The 26128-nt window shown below is 35.3% G+C and overlaps 1 protein-coding gene across 4 annotated transcripts in view; it reads right to left on the reverse strand.

Moving 5' to 3' along the window:
• LOC123534138 (huntingtin-interacting protein 1-like) overlaps window positions 1–24231 on the reverse strand; it is an 85343-nt gene extending 61112 nt beyond the window's left edge. For all 4 annotated transcript variants that reach the window (XR_008366568.1, XM_053520351.1, XM_053520350.1 and 1 more), the window contains exons 1-11: window positions 24044–24231; window positions 20322–20385; window positions 18308–18510; window positions 17979–18059; window positions 15798–15874; window positions 12196–12257; window positions 11514–11654; window positions 6327–6384; window positions 5782–5857; window positions 4792–4935; window positions 3928–4007 (exon numbers count right to left, since the gene is read on the reverse strand). Coding sequence is in view for 3 of the 4 variants with exons in the window: in XM_053520351.1 (XP_053376326.1) it covers window positions 3928–4007; window positions 4792–4935; window positions 5782–5857; window positions 6327–6384; window positions 11514–11654; window positions 12196–12257; window positions 15798–15874; window positions 17979–18059; window positions 18308–18510; window positions 20322–20385; window positions 24044–24133 (1076 nt within the window). In the remaining variant the exon portion in view is untranslated. The remainder of the gene's footprint in view (window positions 1–3927; window positions 4008–4791; window positions 4936–5781; window positions 5858–6326; window positions 6385–11513; window positions 11655–12195; window positions 12258–15797; window positions 15875–17978; window positions 18060–18307; window positions 18511–20321; window positions 20386–24043) is intronic.
• Between the last annotated feature and the right edge of the window lie 1897 nt (window positions 24232–26128).

Here is a 26128-nt window from a genome sequence, read left to right on the forward strand (position 1 = left end):
TGGGGCCATAATTCTTGCAAAAAGCAGGATGGAGTTTTGTTTCTTCCTGTACAGAATCAGTTTTTGATGACGAACAAGTGTTGCAAGTTTTAAAGCAATACCTTTGATAGTTTAGGAGAAAACCTGACCTAAATACAAAACTTAACCAAGAAATCTGATTTTCTAAGTCCAAAAGGGGCCATAATTCTTGCAAAAAGCAATGTAGAGTTACAGTACTTGCTGTGCACAGTCAGCTTTTAATGGCAAATAACTGCTCCAAGTTTTAAAGCAATAGCTTTGACTGTTAAGGAGAGAAGTTGAGATAAACACAAAACTTAACCAAGAAATCTGATATTTTCTAAGTCCAAAAGGGGCCATAATTCTTGCAAAAAGCAGGATGGAGTTATGTTTCTTGTTGACACAGTCAGCTGTTTATGGTGAACAAGTGCTGCAAGTTTTAAAGCAATAGCTTTGATAGTTTCAAAGAAAAGCTGGCCTAAACATAAAACATAACCAGGCAATGCCGACACAGACGCCGACGTGGATCAAGTAATGACAATAACTCATCTTTTTTTCTTTTTTTTTTTTCAAAAAATCAGATGAGCTAAAAAAATGTATATAATTATGGTAAACAGTGAAAATTTATTGTTTTAAGAAGTTTTGATAGCTTAAATAATTCATGAAGAAATCACTTTAGAAAACTAGAGCTGCTTTTGAGAAAACCTCACGTCTCCCACGACTGCCTAATCATCTAAATAGTAAGTCAGTCTTCATATACTGTTTACTCACTACAAATATACCTTTGAATAGTAAAAAGGCTGATTTTGAGTAATTCAAGGGTCATAATTCCAGTGCCTGTGGCGATTTGGCTAGTTAAAGAACTTGGCCGAGGAGTTATGGTCAAAAACATTCTGGTTCAAGTTTGGTAAAGATCGGATGAGAAATGTATGACTTACAGCACGGACAAGAGGGCCATGAAGGCCCTGTATCGCTCACCTGACCTATTGACCTAAAGATCATCAAGATTAACATTCTAAGTGTCATGAAGATACAGTCATAAATGTGACCTCTAGAGTGTTAACAAGCTTTTCCTTTGATTTGACCTAGATTTTGACCCCACCTGACCCAGATTTGAACTTGACCTATAGATCATCAAGATCAACATTCTGACCAAGTTTCATTAAGATATGGTCATAAATGTGGCCTCTCCAGTGTTAACAAGCTTTTCCTTTGATTTGACCTGGTGACCTAGTTTTTGACCCCAGATGACCCAATATCGAACTCGTCCAAGATTTTATTGAGGGTATCATTCTGACTAAGTTTCATTAAGATTGGGCAAAAATTGTGACCTCTAGAGTGTTAACAAGTCTTTCCTTTGATTTGACCTGGTGACCTAGTTTTTGAACCCAGATGACCCAATATCGAACTCGTCCAAGATTTTATTGAGAGTAACATTCTGACCTAGTTTCACTAAGATTGGGCCAAAATTGTGACCTCTAAAGTGTTAACAAGCTTTTCCTTTGATTTGACCTGGTGACCTAGTTTTGACCCCAGAAGACCCAATATCAAACTCGTCCAAGATTTTATTGAGAGTAACATTCTGACAAAGTTTCATTAAGATTGGGCCAAAATTGTGACCTCTAGAGTGTTAACCGTTAAATTGCTGACGACGGACGACCGACAGACAACGGACGGACGACTGACAGACGACGGACACAGGGCGATCACAAAAGCTCACTTTTGAGCACTTTGTGCTCAGGTAAGCTAAAAAGGCCGATTTTCAGTAACTCATGGGCTATAATTCCAAAGTGCCTGGGCCGATTTGGCTAGTTATCAAACCTGGCTGAGGACTTATGGTCAAACACATTTTGTTAAAGTTTGGTGAAGATCGGATGAGAAATCTTCAATTTAAGAGTGTGGAAAAGATTTGTGCCAGACACACACAGACAGGAGGAAATCAATATGTCTCCCACACCACTGTGTGATGGGAGACATAATTAGAAATCACAACTTAGTCAATTAAATTTTTTAAAATATTTCAGTGCTACTCTCCCACAGACATGTTCATTTCCACAAAGTCTGGCACAGAATGTATGATAACAAAGAAAGTGAAAATAAGAGTTAGACGTTGGTAAAAAAGCAAGAAGAGCGTTGATTTTCTCCACTATTTCAAAAGCATTACAATGGTTTACTCACTTACGCACAAATTCTTTGGTACTTTTGTTTGAAATCTTGCAAATTCAAAAGTCATTAAGTTTGTACAACTATCTATTTTCACAACACCCATATTTTATTCATTTTGATAGAAAAAATTCAAATTAAAGGCTTGAACAGTCACTTTAACTAGCATCATTTTGAAATGGTTTAATTCACATACCAGTAAATATTCAGCTATAAAACAATATATTGTACAAAACAAAACTGTGATTTAATGGATATAAATGCTTAATGCAGTGATAAAAAGCTGCTGAAAAGAGATTGTTCAGTGCCCTTTCTTTAAGATATAATTTGGCAATCTAATCATGTACAACACAATTGTGTAGATGAAAAAACCCCCCTCTCTTCTGATGTATAAAACATTAATTGAATTTATAAATATTCATAATACACTCGAAACCCGTTATAATGCCACTCGATATACCGCGGTATTCGTTATAATGCAGTATGCTCTTGGCTGCCATTTCCGTAATCATCACATTCAGTACATCGGAATTAACGTAACGACGGTGATTTAACAATCTTTTTTATCCATTCCCTACATGAATTCCAAATTATTTTTTTTAAGACTGTCCGCGTTATCTCTCTTTTAGTTACATAAACCCCCATTGCAATAGTGTTGCACATGAAATTTTCATGACCGTGCGCTTCTCACACAGCGTTATGTTTACTTCCGGGATACACAATTCCAACTTTCTTTTAGAATCACGACGAAATGAGAAGCTGACATAGCGTTACAATTCTTTTAATGTATTTTTCAGTAGCATTTAAGGTAAATAAATGTCCCGTTTATATGATTAGAATTTCTTATGTAACATAAAACAGCATTCAAAAATATGTCTAATACATTACTGGTGGGTGGGGTATTGCCTATACCGCTGATACGGCCAACCCGCATTATAAATTTAACCCCGCTAGATCCGCGGGTCTCAAACCTTGGACCCAAACGACAGCATTATAATGGGATCCCAGTGTATTTAAGATAATATGCAAGCTACATTACTTAGTGAACACTCTGCATAAAACCTGCACTCTTAGTAGAACAATCTACCAATATACAACTGGGACCAGTGTGCTTTGAAACATACAATGATGAACATATACATATCTGACTGGAATACACAGGGGATGGTAGGTATATACACTACAGTACATTGAGGTCACTAAGTATTCTATTATTATATAACTAAAATAGCCTCAAATCAAACATCTTTCTACATTACTTTCTACATACATATATCTGTATAATACAACAAAATATTGCATAAAAATGACTAAAATAATATCATACTGAGCAAAATATAAACTGTGGTATTAATTACTATCTATCAAGCATGCAAGAACGACTCCACTATTTTATAAGAATTATTCTAATATGCTTGTCTCTGTTAAAACACTCTCACGATAGAATGACGTCACCTTAACGTGCGGTGACGTCAAAGTTTTTGTTGCGACCAAGAAAGAGGGCTTCTATATTTTATATACTGTTCTAGATTAAGGGCATATTAGAATCGAAATAATTACTAGCAAAGCCGTGTTTTAACACTATTTATACACTCGGGTAGTAGTATGTCGTACAAATAATTTCACTCGGGCTGCGCCCTCATGAAATTCTTACGCCCAACATATAACCGCCCATCATGCATAAATAGTGTTAAAACACTCTTTTGCTAAATTATTTCTTAAAGAATGAAATTTTGTAAAGACAACTACAGTGGTTTATTAACTAACCTTTCATCAATTTCTGGTGGTCCTCCATTAAAGTTAAAATTTTCATTCTGATTTCCAAATGCAGCATCAAATTTGTCCTCCTTTATAAAAAAAAAGAACAAAACAGTAAAACGTTACTCTATTACTTTTTGTTTGAACTAAAGCTATCATTTAAGGCAAAATATACTCCCAGATGCTGTTTTGGTACAGGAAAAGTATAATGTTGTGATCATGACATCTGACAGTCAAGTGTGATCTTGACCTTAAACCTAAAGACCTGGGTTGTGCACTTGCATGTAGTCTTCTTGACACAATCGATGCTAGACTTATGAAAATCCTTGCAATGGTTATCAAGATATGGAGTGGACACAAATTTAACATAATTGATCATTGAGGTGAACTTTGACTAAGTGCCACAGGTCATGGCAGGTCATGGGCTCTATATCCCATCTTGATGACATAAAGAAGTGATGCTAGTTTTATAAGAATCTTCAAAGCGACTCAGACCATATAGTGTGGAGTAATAGTTAAGCTATTTAACCCTGGATCAAGTGCATCCTGGTTTTGCACTCTGCACACCCAGTTGCCTTGATGAGGTTAACAAATTGTGATAGTTTTAAGAAAATATTCCCAGTAGTTAAGATGACATCGAGTGGACACAACAGATCAACAGACAAACTGCTTGACAGTTCTAATGCACATGTGTAACTGCAACGTAGCCCCCATATAATTTGTATTTGAGGATATAATTAATCCCCAACCATTATTTCTGACTTGATGGTACTTTTAATGTTATGTCAAATGCAAACTGAAAGTAAACTTTTCATATTGATTTCAGTCTCTAACAGAATAGATAAGAAAGCAACTAAACTGTAAAAAGCTTACTGAAGTATCAATAAGGTCTGCAACTACTTCTGGTTCCGGAGTGATGGAATCACGTTCTGGTTCTGGTTCCGGTTCATTGGGCACTACAGCTACTGGCTTCACATGTTTGTTAAATTCTGACTGAATGAGGAAATTAGGAGGCTCCTGTGTGAAACAAAAGATAAAAAGACTGTTAGTTTCAATCAATTACTTATTCTAAACTGCAGAGGCTGCTAGAACCTGCAGTATTCTGACTTTAAAGCTTCAAACTCAGAACAGCTGGGACTTGTGCAGGTTCGAACCTCCTACCTGAAGCAATATCATATAACCACACCAATCTATAATATATCACTAAAGAATGCAAATACTGTGTACCATTTAAAATGTTGGCATGTTATCAAAGATTTTGAATTATCAGTATCTTCAATATGCTGAGATAACTTTATCATGTATTCTAACACAACCCGGTCCATTTTCCTATTAAACAAAGAAGGTTGTAAATTGTTTGTTATTACACAACAATTCATTTTTCTAATGTCAGAATTATTATGTCAGTGTTTAATGGCATAGCTGCACGCTGGGAAAGAAACCAACAAAAGACAGGCAAATATTTGATAGAAGTCATCAAGGCTGTTCTTAAAAATCCTTGGTAATGTGTCTGAATTGAAATTATATATCTCATTAAGTGATTTGTTCTTGAACAAAATCATTGTCGTTCAGATGCGTATTATTATATCACGTCCTTGTGATATAATTCCTTTGCATCTGAACTCGAAACAATGATTTTATTCAAAGACAAATCACAAAATGAGATATATTATTTATTATTTCTTAAATAAAGCAAGACAACTGTACTTTAAAATCTATGATACCAAAACTAGATTTTACAGAAAAGATCAATCAATTTAGTATATCTTGAAATAAAGGCAAGGTGACCACATTCTGCTAAGATAATCATGAAATTGGTAAAAAAAGGTACTCTTACAAGATTTCACAAAGCAGATTACTTACATCTGGCAATAAAGGTACTGTGACTAGATTTTTAAAATACTGAAGATTACTGCTTTGGAAATAGAATTCCTTTAATCTGAAATAAAAAGGCAAAAATTTTCAGTTCCACATATTCTACATTCATATACAGAATTTGTTTTCATCGGGATATGATACCTACAGGTCAAACTTCAGTGAAAAGGTCAAAATGGCAGTGAACATTCTTTGGGCAAAACTTCATCGGATCAACCAATTATAGGTGGTGATGTAATTCAGTGCAATCATGTTGGTTAGAACTGAAGGTTCGAGGTTCAAATTCTGGCCACTCCCATTGCGGTGTGTCCTTTGCAAATGTATTATGACTGCCTCAGTTGACCCTGTTGTAAATCATGGGTAGCAGGAATGTGCTCAGGTAATGCAAAACTCGTTTTGATGTTATGGTAGTTCAAAATCTCTATAAGTTTCTGGTATATAAAATGTAACTTTATCTTTAATAACTGCATAGACATGTTCAATATAATGTGACTAAATCTTTACAATAGTATAGGGGACTATAACCCACTTACTTTTTATATTGTGATAGGAACCTATCTCTGTGGCCAGACAGAGTATCAGGTGGGAGACCTGTAATACAAAACAAACATTCTCAATTTCTTTTTCAATAATACACATAAATTACATGTATCATGCCTACCACTGAAACACTACAAAACATGCATTACTTTTAGGTTTAATGCAGCTTTTTAACTGCTCATAGCTCCTTTAGTTCTCTGCAACAAGATTCCCACATGAATCAAATGACTTCAGACATGCCATTTTCTATTATATTATCACAATTAAAAAAACCTTTAACTCTCCAACTGATGGATAATTCAAAACACAACATGCCTACAAAAAAAAGTTAAAACTACCAATTCTATAAATCTACATGTCAAAATCTAAATACAAAACTTTCAAATGTAATAAAAGGCAAACAAATCATCTGAAATTGAGACAAGTCTTGAAAACTTCCATACCTTTTACAGTCATTTTCTAATCTGTTTTACAGATACAAATGTCAGAAATCAATATTAAAGAACAGAAATGCAAGATAGTTCAATAATAAACATTTGAGACTGAGATACAGAACAACATATAACAATTCAACTATGTGCTGGTGAACCTGTGTTGTGTAGCCATTCTCAAGTCAGAGCTATGACTACCGACTGGTGACAGACATTATCAAAGTGGTAACAATGGAATAGAACGTTTCCTATGTGCATGATACTTATGTTTTTAGTAAACATAAATTTTCTTCTTTTTTTTTTTTGATAGGCTGAAAAACTTTGAGTATTTGAAAGCCAGCCAGTAAAAGAACAGATAATTTTCATCTAATCATGTAAAATAATGCTTTTATCAAATAATGATCCTCTTTATAGGAACAACTGGAACTGTGAAAGAAAATCCTTAGTATTATTGAACAAGAGCTGTCTCCATAGGATGACACATGCCCCCGATGGCACTTTAAATGAATAGTTATGGCCCATGTTAGAGTTTAGGACCTTTGACCTACAGAGCTGGGTCTTGCGCGCGACACGTCGTCTTACTGTGTCACACATTCATGCGTAGTTATTTTAAAATCCATGCATGAATGACAAAAATATGGACCGGACACGCCCATCAATGCACTATCATGAAAAATGACCTTTAACGTCTAAGTGTGACCTTGACCTTTGAGCTACGGACCTGGGTCTTGCGCGTGACACGTCGTCTTACTGTGGTACACATTCATGCCAAGTTATTTGAAAATCCATCCATCGACGACAAAGATATGGACCGGACACGCCCATCAATGCACTATCCTTTAATGTCTAAGTGTGACCTTGACCTTTGAGCTACGGACCTGGGTCTTGCGCCCGACACGTCGTCTTACTGTGGTACACATTCATGCCAAGTTATTTGAAAATCCATCCATCGATGACAAAGATATGGACCGGACACGCCTATCAATGCACTATCATTTAATGTCTAAGTGTGACCTTGACCTTTGAGCTACGGACCTGGGTATTGCGCGCGACATGTCGTCTTACTGTGGTACATATTCATGCCAAGTTATTTGAAAATCCATCCATCGATGACAAAGATATGGACCGAACACGAAAAATGCGGACAGACCGACAGACAGACGGTTCAAAAACTATATGCCTCCCTTCGGGGGCATAAAAGAAGTATATAGAGTCTATATGCTTTTCACATTTTTTTTTTCAAATACTTAGTTAAAACTGATACATTAATTTTTACTTTGGAGGTGTGGTGTGCAGTTTTCATAATTTGACCAACCTGGCCTAAGCGGACCATGTACTAATATCACATGAAATGTATGATTTAATGTCATATCCCACTTTTCTTTTTGTATGTTACTCATCTTTACCACAGACAAGGAAGAAGATTCAAGTTTAATGACGATATCTTTAACATAAAGATTTGTCACATGTTTTCATAACCCAACAGTTTTATAGACTACCATATCGAGATCAATACCAACAAAACAACCTCTGTCTGCTTCTTTTAACTGATTTAGTAACGTAAGTAACATAAGTTGAAATACACTTTAAGTAAAACAGTAAACCCATGTACATGCATACCGTATTAAGCCGAACTTATTGCAACATGCAAGAGATACATGCCTATAAATAGCTGAATACTATAATCAAAAACCGAAGAAAGCACCTGCATGTCTTTAAATAAAAAAAAAGCATCTAGATCCCTATATTCAGCCAGTATTACTCCAGGAAAGTTTTTTCATTTAAAAAAATAAACAAACAGGAGCTGTCAGAGAAGACAGTATGCAGTGTGCCTGACTACTTCGATGCTGTACAGTGAAATAAGGAATATTTCTGGAATCTATAGCTACCACTGAAGTCAATGATACCCTACAATACTGCTTTATCAAAGGAAACAATACATTTCATGTACAAAGTTTCAGAACTGACAACAAAAATTCAAATAAGAGCTGTTTGTAAACATGCATGCCCCCTTGAAGGCTTGTCCCATGTTCAGTTTCGAGATCACTATGACCTTGACCTGTGACCCACTGATCCCCAACAAAATAGAGGTCATCTGCTAACCACAGGCAAGTTGACTGTAAGCCAAAGCTCTCCTTGGTTGAAGGCAGTAGGCCAATGATTCTCAAGTTACTGAGCAGAAATTATTTTCAGTCCCAATATCACTGCGGCTTTGACCTCTGACATACTAACCCCAAAAACAATGGGGACATCTACTGACCAACATGCATGCCCCCTTGAAGGCCTGTCCCATGTTCAGTTTCGAGATCAGTATGACCTTGACCTGTGACCCACTGATCCCCAACAAAATAGAGGTCATCTGCTAACCACAGGCAAGTATCCTACGAGGATTGTTGACTGTAAGCCAAAGCTCTCCTTGGTTGAAGGCAGTAGGCCAATGATTCTCAAGTTACTGAGCAGAAATTATTTTCAGTCCCAATATCACTGCGGCTTTGACCTCTGACATACTAACCCCCAAAACAATGGGGACATCTACTGACCACAGAATATCATCCGATGAAGTTTGACAACAGTAGCCCAGTATTCTTTACTTTTTGGCTGAAATTACTTCCAGACTCAATGCTACTGTGACTTTGACCTTTGACCTACAGTAAAACACCGCTCGCTCGAGGTCGCAAGGGGATGAGCAAAATGCTCGAGTTATCCATGGTTTCGAGTGACCCAAACATTGACCAACATATGAAGAAAACTGAAGTTTGTTTTACGGTCATCGGGACCGTTTGCTGAGTAAACGGTGATGCGTAATAATAACATACTTGTGACATTTTCGAAAACAAACGTATTACAAACGTTATCTATTGATAGACGTTTCAATATGTAATTTGTAAATGGCACATGCGAAGAAACAACTAAGATATTTTTTAAAATTTTTATTCATCAACAAGTGCATATCATAATTATCGTCTCAATTTTATGAAACGGCTATATTATTTCCTTCATTTGCATGCAAACAACCGCTGATTAAATTACTAAGATTTCGATCCGCAGAAAAGATGATTTAAGTTATCAGTAATTGATCGATATTTGATCAATAAAACTTTTCTTTAAGCTTTTAACAATAATTAATCTCATCATAATATCAAATATATCGACAAACAAACATTTATTAATAAGATAGTCTGGGAATAGACTACTACGCAATTCTCACGGTGTGTGAAAATGTTTAATTAACCGATACATTCTGACCGCCGAAGGTGTGAAAAATTTTGACACCTCTGCTCGAGTTAGCCAGAAACAACAAAGAGTAAATTAATACACAGGGACCAGGTGTCATGCTCGAGCGATCGAGTTATCGGTGCTCGACCCAGCCATGGTAATATCACATAGAAAATAGAAGGAAATCGGCCGGGACCACATGAATTGCTCGAGCGAGCCAGGGTGCTCGAGTCATCGATGCTCGAGCGAGCGGTGTTTCACTGTACTTACCCCAAAATAATAGGGGTCATCTATAGACCACAAGCAAATATCCTATGAAGTCAGATGACTGTTGGTAAAAACATTCTTTAGTTATCTGGCAAAAACCTTTTTAACCTCTAGCTTACTGTGTCCCTGACTGCTGATGTCCAAAAATAATAAAATTCATCAACTGACCACAGGCAGTCAATTTTTTAAGTTTGGTGACTGTACGCAACACAGTTCTTTAGTTATTGAGATTTTTTATGTTGAGGATGTTGGACAACTTTTTAAAGTTTGAAACAAATCCATTCAGTAATAACAAAAATAAGAAGAACTGCATCAAAACTTTTAACCAGGCTCTGGAAGTAGATTTTGACACTTACGCAAGGGTAAGCAGGACAGCTTTTCATATACTTTACATACAGAAGTAAAAATAAAGTTCCAAAATATCCTGAAACCCAGTGTGCATTAACAGAGGATGTTACTTCTGTTACAAATGAGAAGTTGAGATTCCAGTATAAGTACATTCAAGGCTAGAATATTCCTATTCACAGTAATAAGCACTTGCTACACTGTACACTTTCCATCCATACATAAGGTCTTAAATGTCAGGCATGTGTTTTTCAAGTGCTTTCTAATAATGTCTCTTATAGTTATTTTCTACATTCTGACATTTAAGAAATGTATTAGACTGAAATAAAATCCTATAAGAACTAGTTAACTTTCATTAACCCTTATCATGCTGGACACAATTGATTCTGCCTTTGCGACCAGTGCAGATCATGATCAACCTGCACACCATGCAGTCTGATCAAGATCTGCACTGTTTGCCATTCTGTCAGTATCTTTTTGGTAAGCACCCCTTTTAACAGTCAATGGTACTGTCCAAATTGAAAGATGGACAAGTTCATTGTAGAAATTTAGCATGGTAATGGCTTAACTGAAATCTCAACCTCTCTATGGTGTCCTACAGGAACCTTCACCTGTGGTTAGTATAAGAAAAACCCTACCTGTATAGGCTGCATATATCAGTAATAGACAGTACATAAACACAAGTTCTTTGTGATTTTTTTTTTCTATTTGGACTACTGTAAATTATTTTTGATAGTAAAATGTTTTATTATAACTCTGAAAATGATTAACATTTTCAACAGCTGTGTGCTCCATCCCTAGTCACACAACGATGCATAAACAATCTTGTAATATTAGCTATTAAAAGCAACATTCATACTTTTATTGTTACCTTTACTGTAAAAATATTCAACACTTGACTATAAATCAAATCTTACTTACTAGAATGTAATTTAAATAAAATCTTGACAATATAATCATAGAGTTGGCACGAGTCCTGGATACAGAGAATAAGAGGTGCCAGTCGACACTGTCCGGAATTTGTCATGGAGTTTGCTCTCGCTCTGTCCAGGGAACCAAACACTGAAAAACAGTTCAAAGCTAATTACTACCAACAGTGTTGCAGCTAGACATACTCATGTATAACAATGTAGCCATGGTTTCTCTCTGACTTGTGAAAGGTAGGTGGCTCTATCTAGGCTATCTTCTTGTGCTTGAAGTTATGTATGGAGGGAACTTGGGGTCTGCCTCTACCATTAAACCTTGAAAGTTGCAAAATGTCCTCAACTGTATTGGTTTGGATTAAGTCTTAAATTTCAATGACAAACATTTTGTTACTAACAAATGGAATAAAAGTCTATGTGAATTATGTAGATTTAATTAACCAATTTATCACCAGCCTGTTAGCCAAAAAAATGTAACTACTGTATATCGGGGAATATATGCAAGAGTTTTATTTTCACTACTTTCCCAGACTGCATTCACTTGGGCTTTCTTTTATGTAAAATTGTTACATTTATCACAGAAATGGTGTGCAGTTGAAATTCTGCTAACGAGAATAAGTCCAGACATAATAAAATTGAGAAATGTATCTCACGCAAAAATGTCTGTATGTACAGTATACCTTGTTTTTGAAGACTGAGTACCTCATCCATATAGTCCAGCATGTCTACACTTATCTCAAAGCTGAAATATATACAAGAGGACCATGATGGTCCTGAATCGCTCACCTCTTCCCACATGACCCAGTTTTGAGTATGACGTCGTTTTTTCTATTATTTGACATAGTGACCTAGTTTTTGAGCTCATGTGACCCAGTTTTGAACTTGACCTAGATATTATCAAGATAAAAATTCTGACCAATTTTCATGATGATCCATTGAAAAATATGGTCTCTAGAGAGGTCACAAGGTTTTTCTATTATCTGACCTATTGACCTAGTTTTCGAAGGTACGTGACCCTGTTTTGAACTTTACCTAGATATCATCAAGGTGAACATTCTCACTAATTTTCATGAAGATCTCATGAAAAATATGGCCTCTAGAGAGGTCACAAGGTTTTTCTATTTTTATACCTACTGGCCTAGTTTTTGATGCATGTGACCCAGTTTCAAAATTGACCTAGATATCATCAAGGTGAACATTCAGATCAATTTTCATGAAGATCCATTGAAAAATATGGCCTCTAGAGAGGTCAAAAGATTTTAATAATTTTAGACCTACTGACCTAGTTTTTGACCGCAGTTGACCCAGTTTCAAACTTGACCTAGATATCATCAAGATGAACATTCAGACCAACTTTCATACAGATCCCATGAAAAGTATGGCCTCTAGAGAGGTCACAAGGTTTTTTTATTCCTTGACCTACTGACCTAGTTTTTTAAGGCACGTGACCCAGTTTCAAATTTGACCTAGATATCATCAAGGTGAACATTCTGACCAATTTTTATGGAGATCCATTCACAAGTATGGCCTATAGAGAGATCACAATGTTTTTCTATTTATAGACCTACTTACCTAGTTTTTGACCGCACATGACCCTGTTTCGAAGTTGACCTAGATATCATCAAGATGAACATTCAGACCAATTTTCATACAGATCCCATGAAAAATATGGCCTTTAAAGAAGTCACAAGGTTTTTCTATTATTTGACCTACTGACCTAGTTTTTGATGGCACGTGACCCAGTTTCGAACTTGACCTAGATATCATCAAGATGAACATTCAGACCAACTTTCATACAGATCCCATGAAAAATATGGCCTCTAGAGAGGTCACAAGGTTTTTCTATTCTTTGACCTAATGACCTAGTTTTTGAAGGCACATGACCCACTTTCGGATTTGACCTAGATATCATCAAGGTGAACATTCTGACCAATTTTCATGAAGATCTCATGAAATATATGGCCTCTAGAGAGGTCACAAGGTTTTTCTATTTTTAGACCTACTGACCTAGTTTTTGACCGCACGTGACCCAGTTTCAAACCTGACCTAGATATCATCAAGATGAACATTCAGACCAACTTTCATAAAGATCCCATGAAAAATATGGCCTTTAGAGAGGTCACAAAGTTTTTCTATTCTTTGACCTACTGACCTAGTTTTTGACGAAATGTGACCCAGTGACCAATTTTCATGAAGATCTTGTGAAATATATGGCCTCTAGAGAGGTCACAAGGTTTTTCTATTTTTAGACCTACTGACCTAGTTTTTGAAGGCACGTTACCCATTTTTGAACTTGACCTAGATATCATCAAGGTGAACATTCTGACCAATTTCCATGAAGTTCTTGTGAAATATATGGCCTCTAGAGAGGTCACAAGGTTTTTCTATTTTTAGACCTACTGACCTAGTTTTTGATGGCACGTGACCCAGTTTCGAACTTGAACTAGATATCATCAAGGTGAACATTCTGACCAATTTTCATGAAGATCTTATGAAATACATGGCCTCTAGAGAGGTCACAAGGTTTTTCTATTTTTAGACCTACTGACCTAGTTTTTGATGGCATGTGACCCAGTTTCAAACTTGACCTAGATATCATCAAGATGAACATTCTGACCAACTTTCATAAAGATCCCATGAAAAATGTGACCTCTAGAGTGGTCACAAGCAAAAGTTTACGGACGGACGCACGCACGGACGCACGCACGGACGGACAACGGACGACGGACACCGCGCGATCACAAAAGCTCACCTTGTCACTTTGTGACAGGTGAGCTAAAAACAGTTCATGATCTCATTTTCTGGAGTAACATTTTGTGATTACAACCAAAATGAATGCTTTATGGGGACTTAAATTCATAGTGGTAATATAAACAGAAAGAATATTTGTTTGTTGGAATCTTATTTAAAGGAACAAACCCACACAATTTAGGTGAAAAATAATTTCTCTAAAAAATCCATAAAAGTGAGTACTTTGAAAGTGACTAGTGAAACAAATTTATTATCATAAGACTTTTGCACGATATTCTTATAAATAACCAAAATTATTGTGAACTAACTTTTATTTTCACCCCCTTTATCATTTTTCAGTGTCATATATACATGCTATGCCAAACTTGGTGGAAATGAACATACTGAAAAATTTCACCTGAACTGTGGGCAAGTTGCTTTAATGGACTGGTGCAACATGAAAATTAGTCCACCACAAATATGACTGATTTCACAGTAATCCAAACATATAAACATAAAGTTCGACCACCGGGCGGGGCATATGTTCTCCGGAACGATTTGATAAAAGACATTTGTGTCTGAAATCATTCATCCTCCACCTCTGATAATTCATGTGGGGAAGTTGGCAGTTACTTGTGGAGAACAGGTTTGTACTGGCTCAGAATCCAGGAACACTGGTTAGGCTAACTGCCCGTCGTTACATGACTGAAATACTGTTGAAAAACGGCGTTAACCCCAAAACAAACAAACAATAAAACCTGGACTCGAGACAGTTTTTTTATTAATCTTTAAATTTTTAATGCGGCAATGTAATGAACATGAACAGACTACAAGTCTTTGAGTTGTGACTTAGAGACTTAGAGCAGAGTCTTACAGTTCTAAATTCCCTGCTACAATCAGTTTGGAAGATATTCCGTATTGACAACCTGTCGGACAAAAAATCTCTCTCAGGAGATACATGACCCCTACTTTTCTTGATATTTTTTGTGGTTTATAGGTTACTTAAGAACATAAGGCTGGTAATCCTTTGTTAAAATGGGCCTGGCTATATGTTACAGTTCTCAGAAGATTGTCAGTTTTATGTAGAACATATAGCAAATTTATTTACTACTGTACAGCCTAGTACATCAACAATGGCAAAAATTGAGATTTGTCCAGATATGGGATAAATAGGCTATTTTGGTCAGATTTTGATAGAAAATGAACATTTCATTGCAATTTGCTACAAAAATTGTGAAAAATCAAAAAAAAATCATCATATTTTCACTGATTTGAGTGTATATTTTTCAAAACATGCTAATTTAGAGCCTAAATATAATGAATGGCCACTTCTTGCACTTATTACCAATATACCAATGCTTGAGCTTTGTAACAGAATGTGGTGAACCCAGGATACTGGTAACAATTTTAACAAAGAAGCAAGCAAGTATTTTAACAGACAACTGTAACATGAAAAGAAGCAGAGAAATGCTCTGGCTTCCTTGTCACACTGACCACCATAATAATTGTGTGAACATTTTCCATTATCTCATTAGAAGTGTTAAATACTTACTAGCCATTTACATCAGAGCCACAGATTCTTGCAAACACTTCATCGGTCATCAACAGGTTCCCAGGTATGTGTGGATACTGTGAACAATTTTATAATGTTAACTAAACTTTCTTTTTCATTATACTAAAATACTCCCGAAGTTTCTCAAAAGTGCATAACTGCACAATATTCATAGTTAGAAAACGTACAGGGATCATCCTACAAGGCGATTTGAGCGATATCCTCGCTTTAAAGTCGGCCACTTCGCCTAATTATCGCCTCCGGGCGAAATCCGAATCGCCAAGTTTTTCAGCGAGTGATTATCTGTTTACTTAAAGTTGTAAAACTTTATGCATATTCTAGATTAAATTATCAATAAATCCATAGTCAACCCCGCCTACTCCCCTGTCAAACTTCAGCCAATCGTAGCGTTAATATCCCACAGTGTTGATCAATAATATTGTAAGCCGCCGCCATTTTGAAAATTTTCAATCGGCGTGTAAAAAGCCGATAAACTTAACAAGAGCATGATCATATGCTACAATTGTACATTATTCTTTCATTTTATTAAAGATTACTTCAAAATTTATTTCATTTACCATGATTACGGTCAATTTCTGTAAATGAATTGCTCGGGTACTGCGGATAAAAAATGATTTTGCAGACGTCAGAACTGCCGTACAAAATATTTGTAAAAAGATCGCCATTACCTACGAGTTTGGTGTTATTTTCAAAAAAATAAATAAATAAATGAATTAAATGTATAAATCTGAACAAGTTGATGCAAAAATCAGGCATTATAAAAGCACGAGAAGCGAAATATGAATGAAAAATTTCATGGCGTTTTGGTCGTGCACCTGTTAAATTATGAGTTTCGGACATGTAAATTTCGGATAAAAATTTAAAGGCTACTTTTTCATAGCTAAGTTTATACTTTATTTAGAAATTCATGAAAACGATAATGCAAAAATCAATTTCCCTAAATAATTACTGTTTATAAGTTACAGCTAGACCCACAGAAAGTGGATATATATAGGCAGGAAACTGAATGCTATGCCGCTTCTTCTCCTTAAATTCCTCAACTTCTCCCTAAATTCTGCGGAGGGAGAAGTCACTTCTCCCTAAAATTTTGACCTAGGATGATCCCTGACGTATTGTAATAGCCATAAAACTGCCACAAAGAAAATCAATGTCTTGTTATTTCACTAAACAAAATTTACTATTTCTAAATACATTTTTCATCAAAAGTTACATGTATTACACCCTCATTGTACTTTCAACAATATATAAAATACTTTAGCATGACCCTATTTTTTTTCCTATTAAACACAGGGCTCTCATTTGGCAAAATTTGGGGACAAATATCGGCCCCATTCCCCCATCAAAATAAGTGTTTTTTCCCCCCATTTCAAAAAATTCCCCCTCAATAAAAGAAGGGAAGAAAAGAGCTGACAGAGGGATGACATCAACCAGTATGCACCCTGTACCATAAACGGCACTTTATACTAACTGCGGTCAGATCAGGACAGATTTTACCGCGAGCGCAGTTTCTGTTTCTGGTTCCATAAAAATAATGTTGTTTATAAATGGCAGAATTTATTACTGTAACAGCAGAGTTTATAATCAACAGAATTCAGATTTGGGTCAGTAAAGTTGAAAAGAATTTTTGTATTTGTTTGCATTTCTTCTAGCATTTGGCATTACTGAAATTCCCACTCCATAGATTTTTTTTTTTAAAATCCCCCTTCGCAGGGACCCTGGCCCCAGTCCCAAAAAGCAAATGTGTGCCCTGAAACAAAGAAGACTGAAAATTGTGTGTTTTTATGCAGCAATTCACTGTTTGTGTGTATCAATTATAAAGTTATAGCTTCAAATGTCACAGAAGTGTAGTGGAAAAGAAAAGCACACAAAACTGGCAAGTATTTGGTGGATATCATTAAAGATGCATAATTATAATCCTTGATAGCATGTAAGAATCAAATTAATGTACCTTAAACAGTGATTTACTCTTAAATAAAGTCAATGACTGTAATTTAGATGCATATTATTTTCTTTGCATCTGAACTCCAATGATTTTATTCAAAAACAAATCACTGTTTGGGATATATTATTTCTTAAGTAACAAAGAACAAGGACAGCTTTTAAGAACAGTGTCCAAAACTTCAAATTAACAGACATAAACTCATAGATAATAATTCTTACTTTTTTGTGAAAAACCAGTTTCTGGTTCAGCAAAGTGGTATATGCTGCTATCAACCTTCCATACCCGTCTCTAAGGTGACCCTGTAACAGTGAGTATCATTCTAATGACTACAGAACTCTAAGACTTCAAAATATAGTATACTATCACTTCTTGTAAAATTGTTATTATTAACTGTTTCTTGACCTTGGAAACAACCTATACCACCTGGTAACACACAGAAATCCTAACACTGCAGATATCTTGCATATTTGTTTTACAGATGACTTAAATTGCTAATTCTGTTTTTGTTCATATTTATTATCATAAAGTTCAGAAAGGAACTACTTACCCATAGTTTTCCTAGTTCTTCAAGATACGTCCTGTATTTCTGTGAATCAACAAACACGTGCTCGTGTCCCTCTCTCAACAGTTTGTGCAGCACGTGACAGAACTTCCAGCACAGTATTGGGTTTGCCTGTAACTGCATCTGTTTGGTAGCCACATGCCAAAATAACCCTCCACCATGGTCAGTGAATGTCCCTAAAATTGTATCTTAATATCTGCTAAGGATCATCATTTTCTAATATTTTGTGTTTCAAACTCAGTTTTCAGCATTAAAATTTTTCCTGTTACTCTTGCTCAGATACGGGGTCATTAAAGCTTTAAACCTTTAACTGGTCATGGCAGAGCATTATATCTCTAAAGGATCACAGAAGATCATCAGATCTCTTTAAGGGCCATAGCAGAAAATTAGATCTCTAAAAGAACCATGGCAGAGCACTAGATCTCTAAAAGGACCATGGTAGAACATTAGACCTCTTCAGGGTTCATGGCAGAATATTAGATCTCTTAAGAGGTCATGGCAGAGCATTAGATCTCTAAAAGGGTCATGGCAGAACATCAGATCGCTAAAAAGGTCAAGGCAGCACATTAGATCTCTAAAAGGACCATGGCAGAGCATTAGATTCATTAAAAAGTCACAGAAGAAAAGATCTCTTTAAGGGTCATGGAAGTGCACTGTATTGATATAATGTTTAAATTTTGTTTTTAACCGATGGTGAACAAAGAATATTTAAAAAATTCTCAATCTTGTGAACCTTCTGTTTATATAATACAGTATATAAGTAAACTGTATTAAAAGTTTTTAAACCACGTACAATCAAAGCTTGATCTGAAAGACTGTTAGTTCTATGATGCAGCTCAAATCTATATTTAATGTCCTTAACATTAAGTGATATGTATGGTAGACATTCAGAAAGCATACACTATAATTATAGTCAAACAATACTTTAATTGGTACTTGGACAGCCAATTATCTCAAGTGTTTCAGTAGTACTGTATCTATTTTCAACATACTTTAACCAATTGTATATATTATACAAAACAATATTTCCCCCACTTCAACAGTGACACATTTGTTTCCATTCATCTGATTTTTATGCTTTTATATTTTCCTTTTTTGTTTCTGTTTTTGAGGTTAGAGGGTCAGGTTTGAGGGAGAGGTGATTATTATGTTTTGTTCAGAAATCAAATACAATTATGATTTGGTAAATGACAGAAATAAGTTAATAGTGGGTAAATACACAACCTGACTCAATAACCATCCCTGCTCTGACAGTGACTATTTATTTTATATAATGTCCATGTGTTTCCCCTTTCCCGAGGCTAAGAAGGGAGGATCTGGTTTATTTATTTAATCAGTCTGATCATACAGTTAACATGCAAGTCATACATGTGTAAAACACACTCAGTTCATTACATATGTCAGCTTTTATCTATGTATAAATCACCAATGACTGTACCACATTTTTGTTTTACACACATCTGATGATCAAAGGGACTTTCATCTTGAAAGTAAACTAAGTATTCAATGGCATGGTTTTGTTCTAAGACAGATCTCTCCAAACTTGAAGTTTTTACAAACTTGAAACCAGGAAACAGGCATCAGAGAAAACTACAATGAACATTGAAGTAAAATGTACTAACTACTTGCATACATGTAGAACATTAAAGTTTGTTTGTTTTTTGGGTTTAACGCTTATTTTCAACAGTATTTCAGTCATGTAACAGCAGGCAGTTAACCTAACCAGTGTTCCTGGATTCTGTACCAGTACAAACCTGTTCTCCGTAAGTAACTGCCAACTTCCCCACAAGAATTATCAGAGGTGGGAGGACGAATGATTTCAGACACAATGTCTTTTATCAAATCGTCATGGAGAACATACGGCCCGCCAGGGGATCAAACTCCCAACCCCGCGATCCGTAGACCAACGCTCTCCCATCTGAGCTAAGCAGGCGGGCGGTCAGAACACTAAAGTAAAATGTACTTGCAAGTTGCATAAATGTAACAAGGTAAAGGATACTTCTAAGATGTTTCTCCTTCACTGGTGTCTCTTGTGTATTTATGGCTTTATTGATGGCAACAGTCTGAATAAAAAAAAAATATAACATTTACTATAAAGGATACATAATGATAATGGTACATAATATATTATACATACCCTGAAATCATTTAATAATTTAATTGGTACAAAATTACATGCATTTGCCCCAAATGGCTGATGAAATTAAGGTATAAAATTACATACATTTTCCCAAAATGGCTACCGGTAATGAAATTAGGGTACAAAATTGCATGCATTTTACCCAAAATGGCTAATGAAATTAGGTTACAAAATTACACGCATTTGTCCAAAATAGCTTTTTCATGGGCATAAGAAGTTGCGGATAAAATTAATGTGAAATTTTTCATTCACTGGAACTGAAATTACATGGACTAATGCAACCACAAAATTCCCAAAAATGAGCCCCCCCCCCCCCCTCCCTCTCTGAATATTAGTGATTTCACAGTATTTCAGTTCATCCTTTCCATCTGTCTGTTTTACAGCAAGTTAATATAGTCAAGGAGTATTGAGTCGCTGAAGATTTAAAAGCAAATGATGATTCAACATACAAGACATTTGGGGACATATATGTGCAGACTTTTAAGTACCCTCACATTCGTCACTTCATGGTAAGAAAGAGAAGGTTGATGCACACTGATGCATAGACAGCAGTACAATATAGAAACCAAGTTAAAACCCACAACGTGGAAAATCAACAGCTTCTAGGTTTTGAAAGAGATCACTTCAGCATAAAAAACTATATCACTTAACATGTGAATAAAATGCATGTTTTCTTTGTGTAAGAGCAATGAGCATACACCAAATATGATACATGTACCAAACTAATTTTAACATCAATGTGTGGTTGATTGACAAGGAAATACATGTACCAACAAAATAATATACCAAACTTAAGATTCTGGTAAGATACTGGTGCAGGAAAAGTTCAACAGGAAAGGCAGTTTTCAAATGTTTCACAATATAGCATTTTAGTCTATGTTTACAAGGTACAAGGAAGTAGAATTCTAAATTTAATTGATAACTGTAACATTTGGGCAAGCAGTACATTGAATATACCATGTGACTAATTGTAGCAAAAAGATGCTGTGTAACGTAGTTCATGTACAGGGTTCAAATATAGCCATATTTTCTACTTGCATAAAATTTTCCCTTACAAAGTGTAAGGACAATAACTGTTCTTTCCTACTGCTAAACATGAACAAAATTCTCAAGTGTTATTATAATATCATAATATCCAAAGTGGGATTATACCTTTACTAAGAAAAAAGTGCAAAAACAAAGATATTAATGCACATTTAACATCTAATATTAAAAGATGGTTCAGGGAGTTCATTTTTTTTTTTTGATTAATTAATCAGTGAATTATTCCAAGTAATACATTTTTTGTAATAACGTACAAGAAGGTAACAGCTGATTCATTGAACATAATGGGTAACAATCAATACAAGCTGGTTTCCATTACCTACTTACAGCTGTAAAGTCATACTCAAATTCACCCTTATCTGGGAACTTCAATATTTCCCTGTTTCATTTTTGGGGGATGAAATGTGCAGGTTTTGTTTTCCTTCTATAATAAGGGCCATTAACAGGCCCCTTCCCCTCAGAAAATTACATTTAAATCATGCAGTTATCCCCCAAAATTGACTTTACATCAGGTTTTTTTTATTCCCCTTTACCCAAATAAAAAAACCCTGATGTGTAAGTGCCTTTTAAATTGAAGAGGGTAAAATTGGATGTAAAATTGACAAAGGGGAAGCTGAAAACAAGATAGAACTTACATATTTAAAATACTTTAAAATTATTTTACCTGATTATTGTGTTTTTAAAGTATGCTTATTATGTTCAATACTGTATGGAGCAAACAGCATATTGACAAACAATTATACATTATCATAATATCATGAGAAAATTTTTAACTGCTCACTTGTGTGTGACATATTATGCCTGCGAAGTTATACATCACTTATAGAAATTGCGATTTTTTTAAAAATCCATAAGCATAAAATTTTAATGGGATATGATACAAGAGTTCAGTTTTATTAAGCCTTATCATGCTGAACACGACTGAGTCTGCACATCCATGCAGTGTAATCAAGATCTGCACTGTTCGCCATTCAGTCAGTATCTTTTTGGTAAGCACCCATTTTAACAGTTAATGGTATGGTCTAAATTGAAAGATGAGGTGTAAAAACAATTTGTTTGTTTCCGGTATCCTGACCTACCCTAAATTTTTGGCCCGACCCTAAATGTTTTTATGGCCTTGGAGAATATTTTTTTCCTACTTTTTAACTTCAAGTGGTTTTTCAGGTTCAGAGTTCAGATGCGCAAGAACTGAATCATAAGGGTATCAGCCCATAGTGGTCAAATATCTTAGTATGTTTAAAAAATCCCTTGGCATCCAGTTAATGAACTGCAGCTGTGCAGTAATTGGATACAACATTATATAAACAATATAACAGCAAAGGCAAAGAACAGACAATAAACAGGTCAAACAAGCAACTTATAACACCTATGTAAGTCCCCAGTTAGGACTGAATATTGCTTCATTGTCTGCTACACTTGTCAGAAACACCTTACCAGTAAAGTTGAGAGTGTCTAGACAGCTGCTGCTAGATATGTCTGTAACAACAGTCAACTATGACTTTACTGATAGTGTAACTAAAATGATTAAGAACTCCAGCAGAAATTTCTAGAACACCAAAGAATTCAAAACTCTCTTATCTTTTTATATAAAATCCAGTACAAACTTGTCTTTGTTGATGACAATCACCTGATACCAACACGGACACTAAATTTTTTCATACCCCAGTCACACACCCAGTATCACTCAAATTCTTTCTTCCCCAGAACCATCAGATACTGGAATGCTCTTCACATATATATTCAATCTAGCCCCAGCCTTAAAGGCTTCTCTGACAGGCTGCCGGCAGTCACATACTAGAGCTCAGTCTCCCAGGGTTGGCATTAAAGCGGGAAATACTCATATTTCCCAGGATGGTGGGATTTCCTGGAAAGACTGAGTCTCCCCTTGTTTTTATCCTTCTTTTAGCACACTGTATACATACTGTTTTATATCTTTTAAACTAACTGTTGTCACTTTGCACAAAACCGCTGTAAACTAACACACTGTTTTCCAGACTTGCATCTCCAAATCATAATCGCAAATGACTGCTAGGGAGAAACATGTAGATGTAGTAGAATTCAGGTTAGGCATCTGGTTAACTTAGCGGTTCAAATAAAAAAGAAAGTCCACAATTTCAATGCATATATCCAAATTTTTCATTGATCATAAATAGAAATATTTCGCTTATAATACGCGGAAAGCCTGAGCGGAGCCGAAGGCCCCACAAGTGCTAGGAGCATTAGAGAGTGGGGGACAATTAATGTTTACCGTGTTTACACACCAATATGTGCAAGTGATAAAACCAATAACTTTACATGAAGGTGTACTGTGATTTATCTTCCATTATTCGAAGTTTTGACGATTAGATTGCCCGTCATAAATATAAACAATCTGTCAAATTATTTTGACTAAGGTAGCACCTAATTTCATATTACTATAGGTAAGTTGAACAGTCTCCTTTCTGTATCTACCGTCGTACAAAATTTGCCAGTTAAATAAAATGAAATCATAGAAATTATGACAGTCTGACAGACAGATCTTTCCAGTTCCACTTTACCTGATTTTTCTCAAAATGTTCACGCTCTACTTCTAGGGTTGATTTACCCCGCTGACCGCCTATCACTCTTGGAAGATGTCTTGATGACATTCTGCTTGTTTACTTTGCGCACAGTATCAAGGTAACTGTAAATTCAGAGAAATAACATTTCCAAATATTTACAACACGAACCCGGAAATGAATCACGAAGCGCCGTCTATGTATGTTTTCGTAAAAATTACCAATACGTAAATCTTCTAAGGTTGAATACGACTAAATTCAAATTATACTATTTGGAGGTTATAACACACTAAATAACTGTTGTTCTTTATTCTATATAAAATTGACCTATATCCAATGACCGCAGCACACATCAGGACCCATTTTAAATGTCTGTAACTTACATTTTCTTGAAGAATATTGTCAGTGCTAAGTAAAATCAAGAGAAAAGTGGGGGTCATGTTTGATGCAAGAAAAATAATTTCAGTCAAACACACAAACTGCAAAATCAGCTAAAAAATGAGACCCCAAATTATACTGGTGGTGTATGATCTAAGCTTCCATGAAAACACTGTGCCAGTTTCATTTGAAATGTACAAGAAACCCACATGCATGAAAAAAAAAACAAGGTTTTAGCTTGATATCAACAGTTTCCAAGTTTTTATGGCATTTTCAGTACCATAAGACAAAGCATCAGATTTTGTCAAAAATAGCTGTCACGACATAATTTTGAAGCAGTTACCCTAAATGCAGCCTTGTTTTGCCCTGTTTTGACATTTTCTACTCTGATCTGCATGCAAATTACACATTTAAACTGTTAACTATGTTCACTTTTACCTCTGATGGCCAGAAAATAGCAATCAGTAGGCTATAAATATGCAGTTTTTTTTTTTTTAAAAAAATACACTCAAAACAGTGAAAACATGATATTTTTGGGTTTTATCCTCATTTTCAACAAAATTGCAATTAATTTGTCATTTTCTATCAAATTCTATACAAAGTAGCCCATTTCTACCATCATCTGGCCAGATTTCATTTTTTACCAATGTCATCTTATAGGTTATAACACACTAAATAACTGTTGTTCTTTATTCTATATAAAATTGATCTATTTCCAATGACTGCAGCACACATCAGGACCCATTTTAAATGTCTGTAACTTACATTTTCCTGAAGAATATTGTCAGTGCTAAGTAAAAATCAAAAGAAAAGTGGGGGTCATGTTTGATGCAAGAAAAATAATTTCAGTCAAACACACAAACTGCAAAATCAGCTAAAAAATGAGACCCCAAATTATACTGGTGGTGTATGATCTAAGTTTCCATGAAAAATTTTGTCATGTTGTTATTTCATTATGAAAATGCTACCTACACGTCAAGATAGATCTGTCATGTGATTTTAGCAAAATAATTGCAAAGAAAATAAGGAAAATAGCTCTACAGAGCAAAAAAAAAAAAAAAAAAAAAAAAACAAAAAAAAAAAAAAAACTGAGGACTATTTGTATCCGCCATCATGCGATTACCATTTTTTTTTCGCGCCATTTTTCTATTAAGTGTCTGTAGGCCTGGATGATTTACAACCTGGTAAAAACAAAAAGTTTTACAGCTTCATCAAGCACAACAAAAAAGAAAATTTCGGCATCGCCCCCCTCAAATCAGATGGTCTTACCTACACAGACCCCATCTTCTTCTTCTTTTTCTTTGTCTTTTCCGCCTTAAGAGGCGAACCGCATGTAATGCGTCAAATCCTCCACCAAGTGAATAGTAGTATACTTATTATTTACACTAATATGTATTTTTATGTTTATACTAAGCAGATTATTCAACCTGCTATTCTGAGTTCTTGGGATGCATAGCTTGTAAGTCTATCAAATGTTCTAAAAATTTTGGGGTAGTCTCGTGCCGAACTGATTAAATTTATACAAGCTTATTCTTCAAATTCAAATGTCTATATCTTTCAGTATGAAGTCTGAACATTAATTTTTTACAACTTGATTCAAGATCACAGAGTTTCTGTATAGCCTTCTTGTCATATTTGTCAACATTCAACACTCTCGAACAGTCAATTATCAAAGAAACTTTTTGAAAATCCTCCAGGTGAATCCAG

Source organism: Mercenaria mercenaria, chromosome 12 (genome assembly GCF_021730395.1).
Source record: "Mercenaria mercenaria strain notata chromosome 12, MADL_Memer_1, whole genome shotgun sequence".
NCBI classification, from domain to species: domain Eukaryota; kingdom Metazoa; phylum Mollusca; class Bivalvia; order Venerida; family Veneridae; genus Mercenaria; species Mercenaria mercenaria.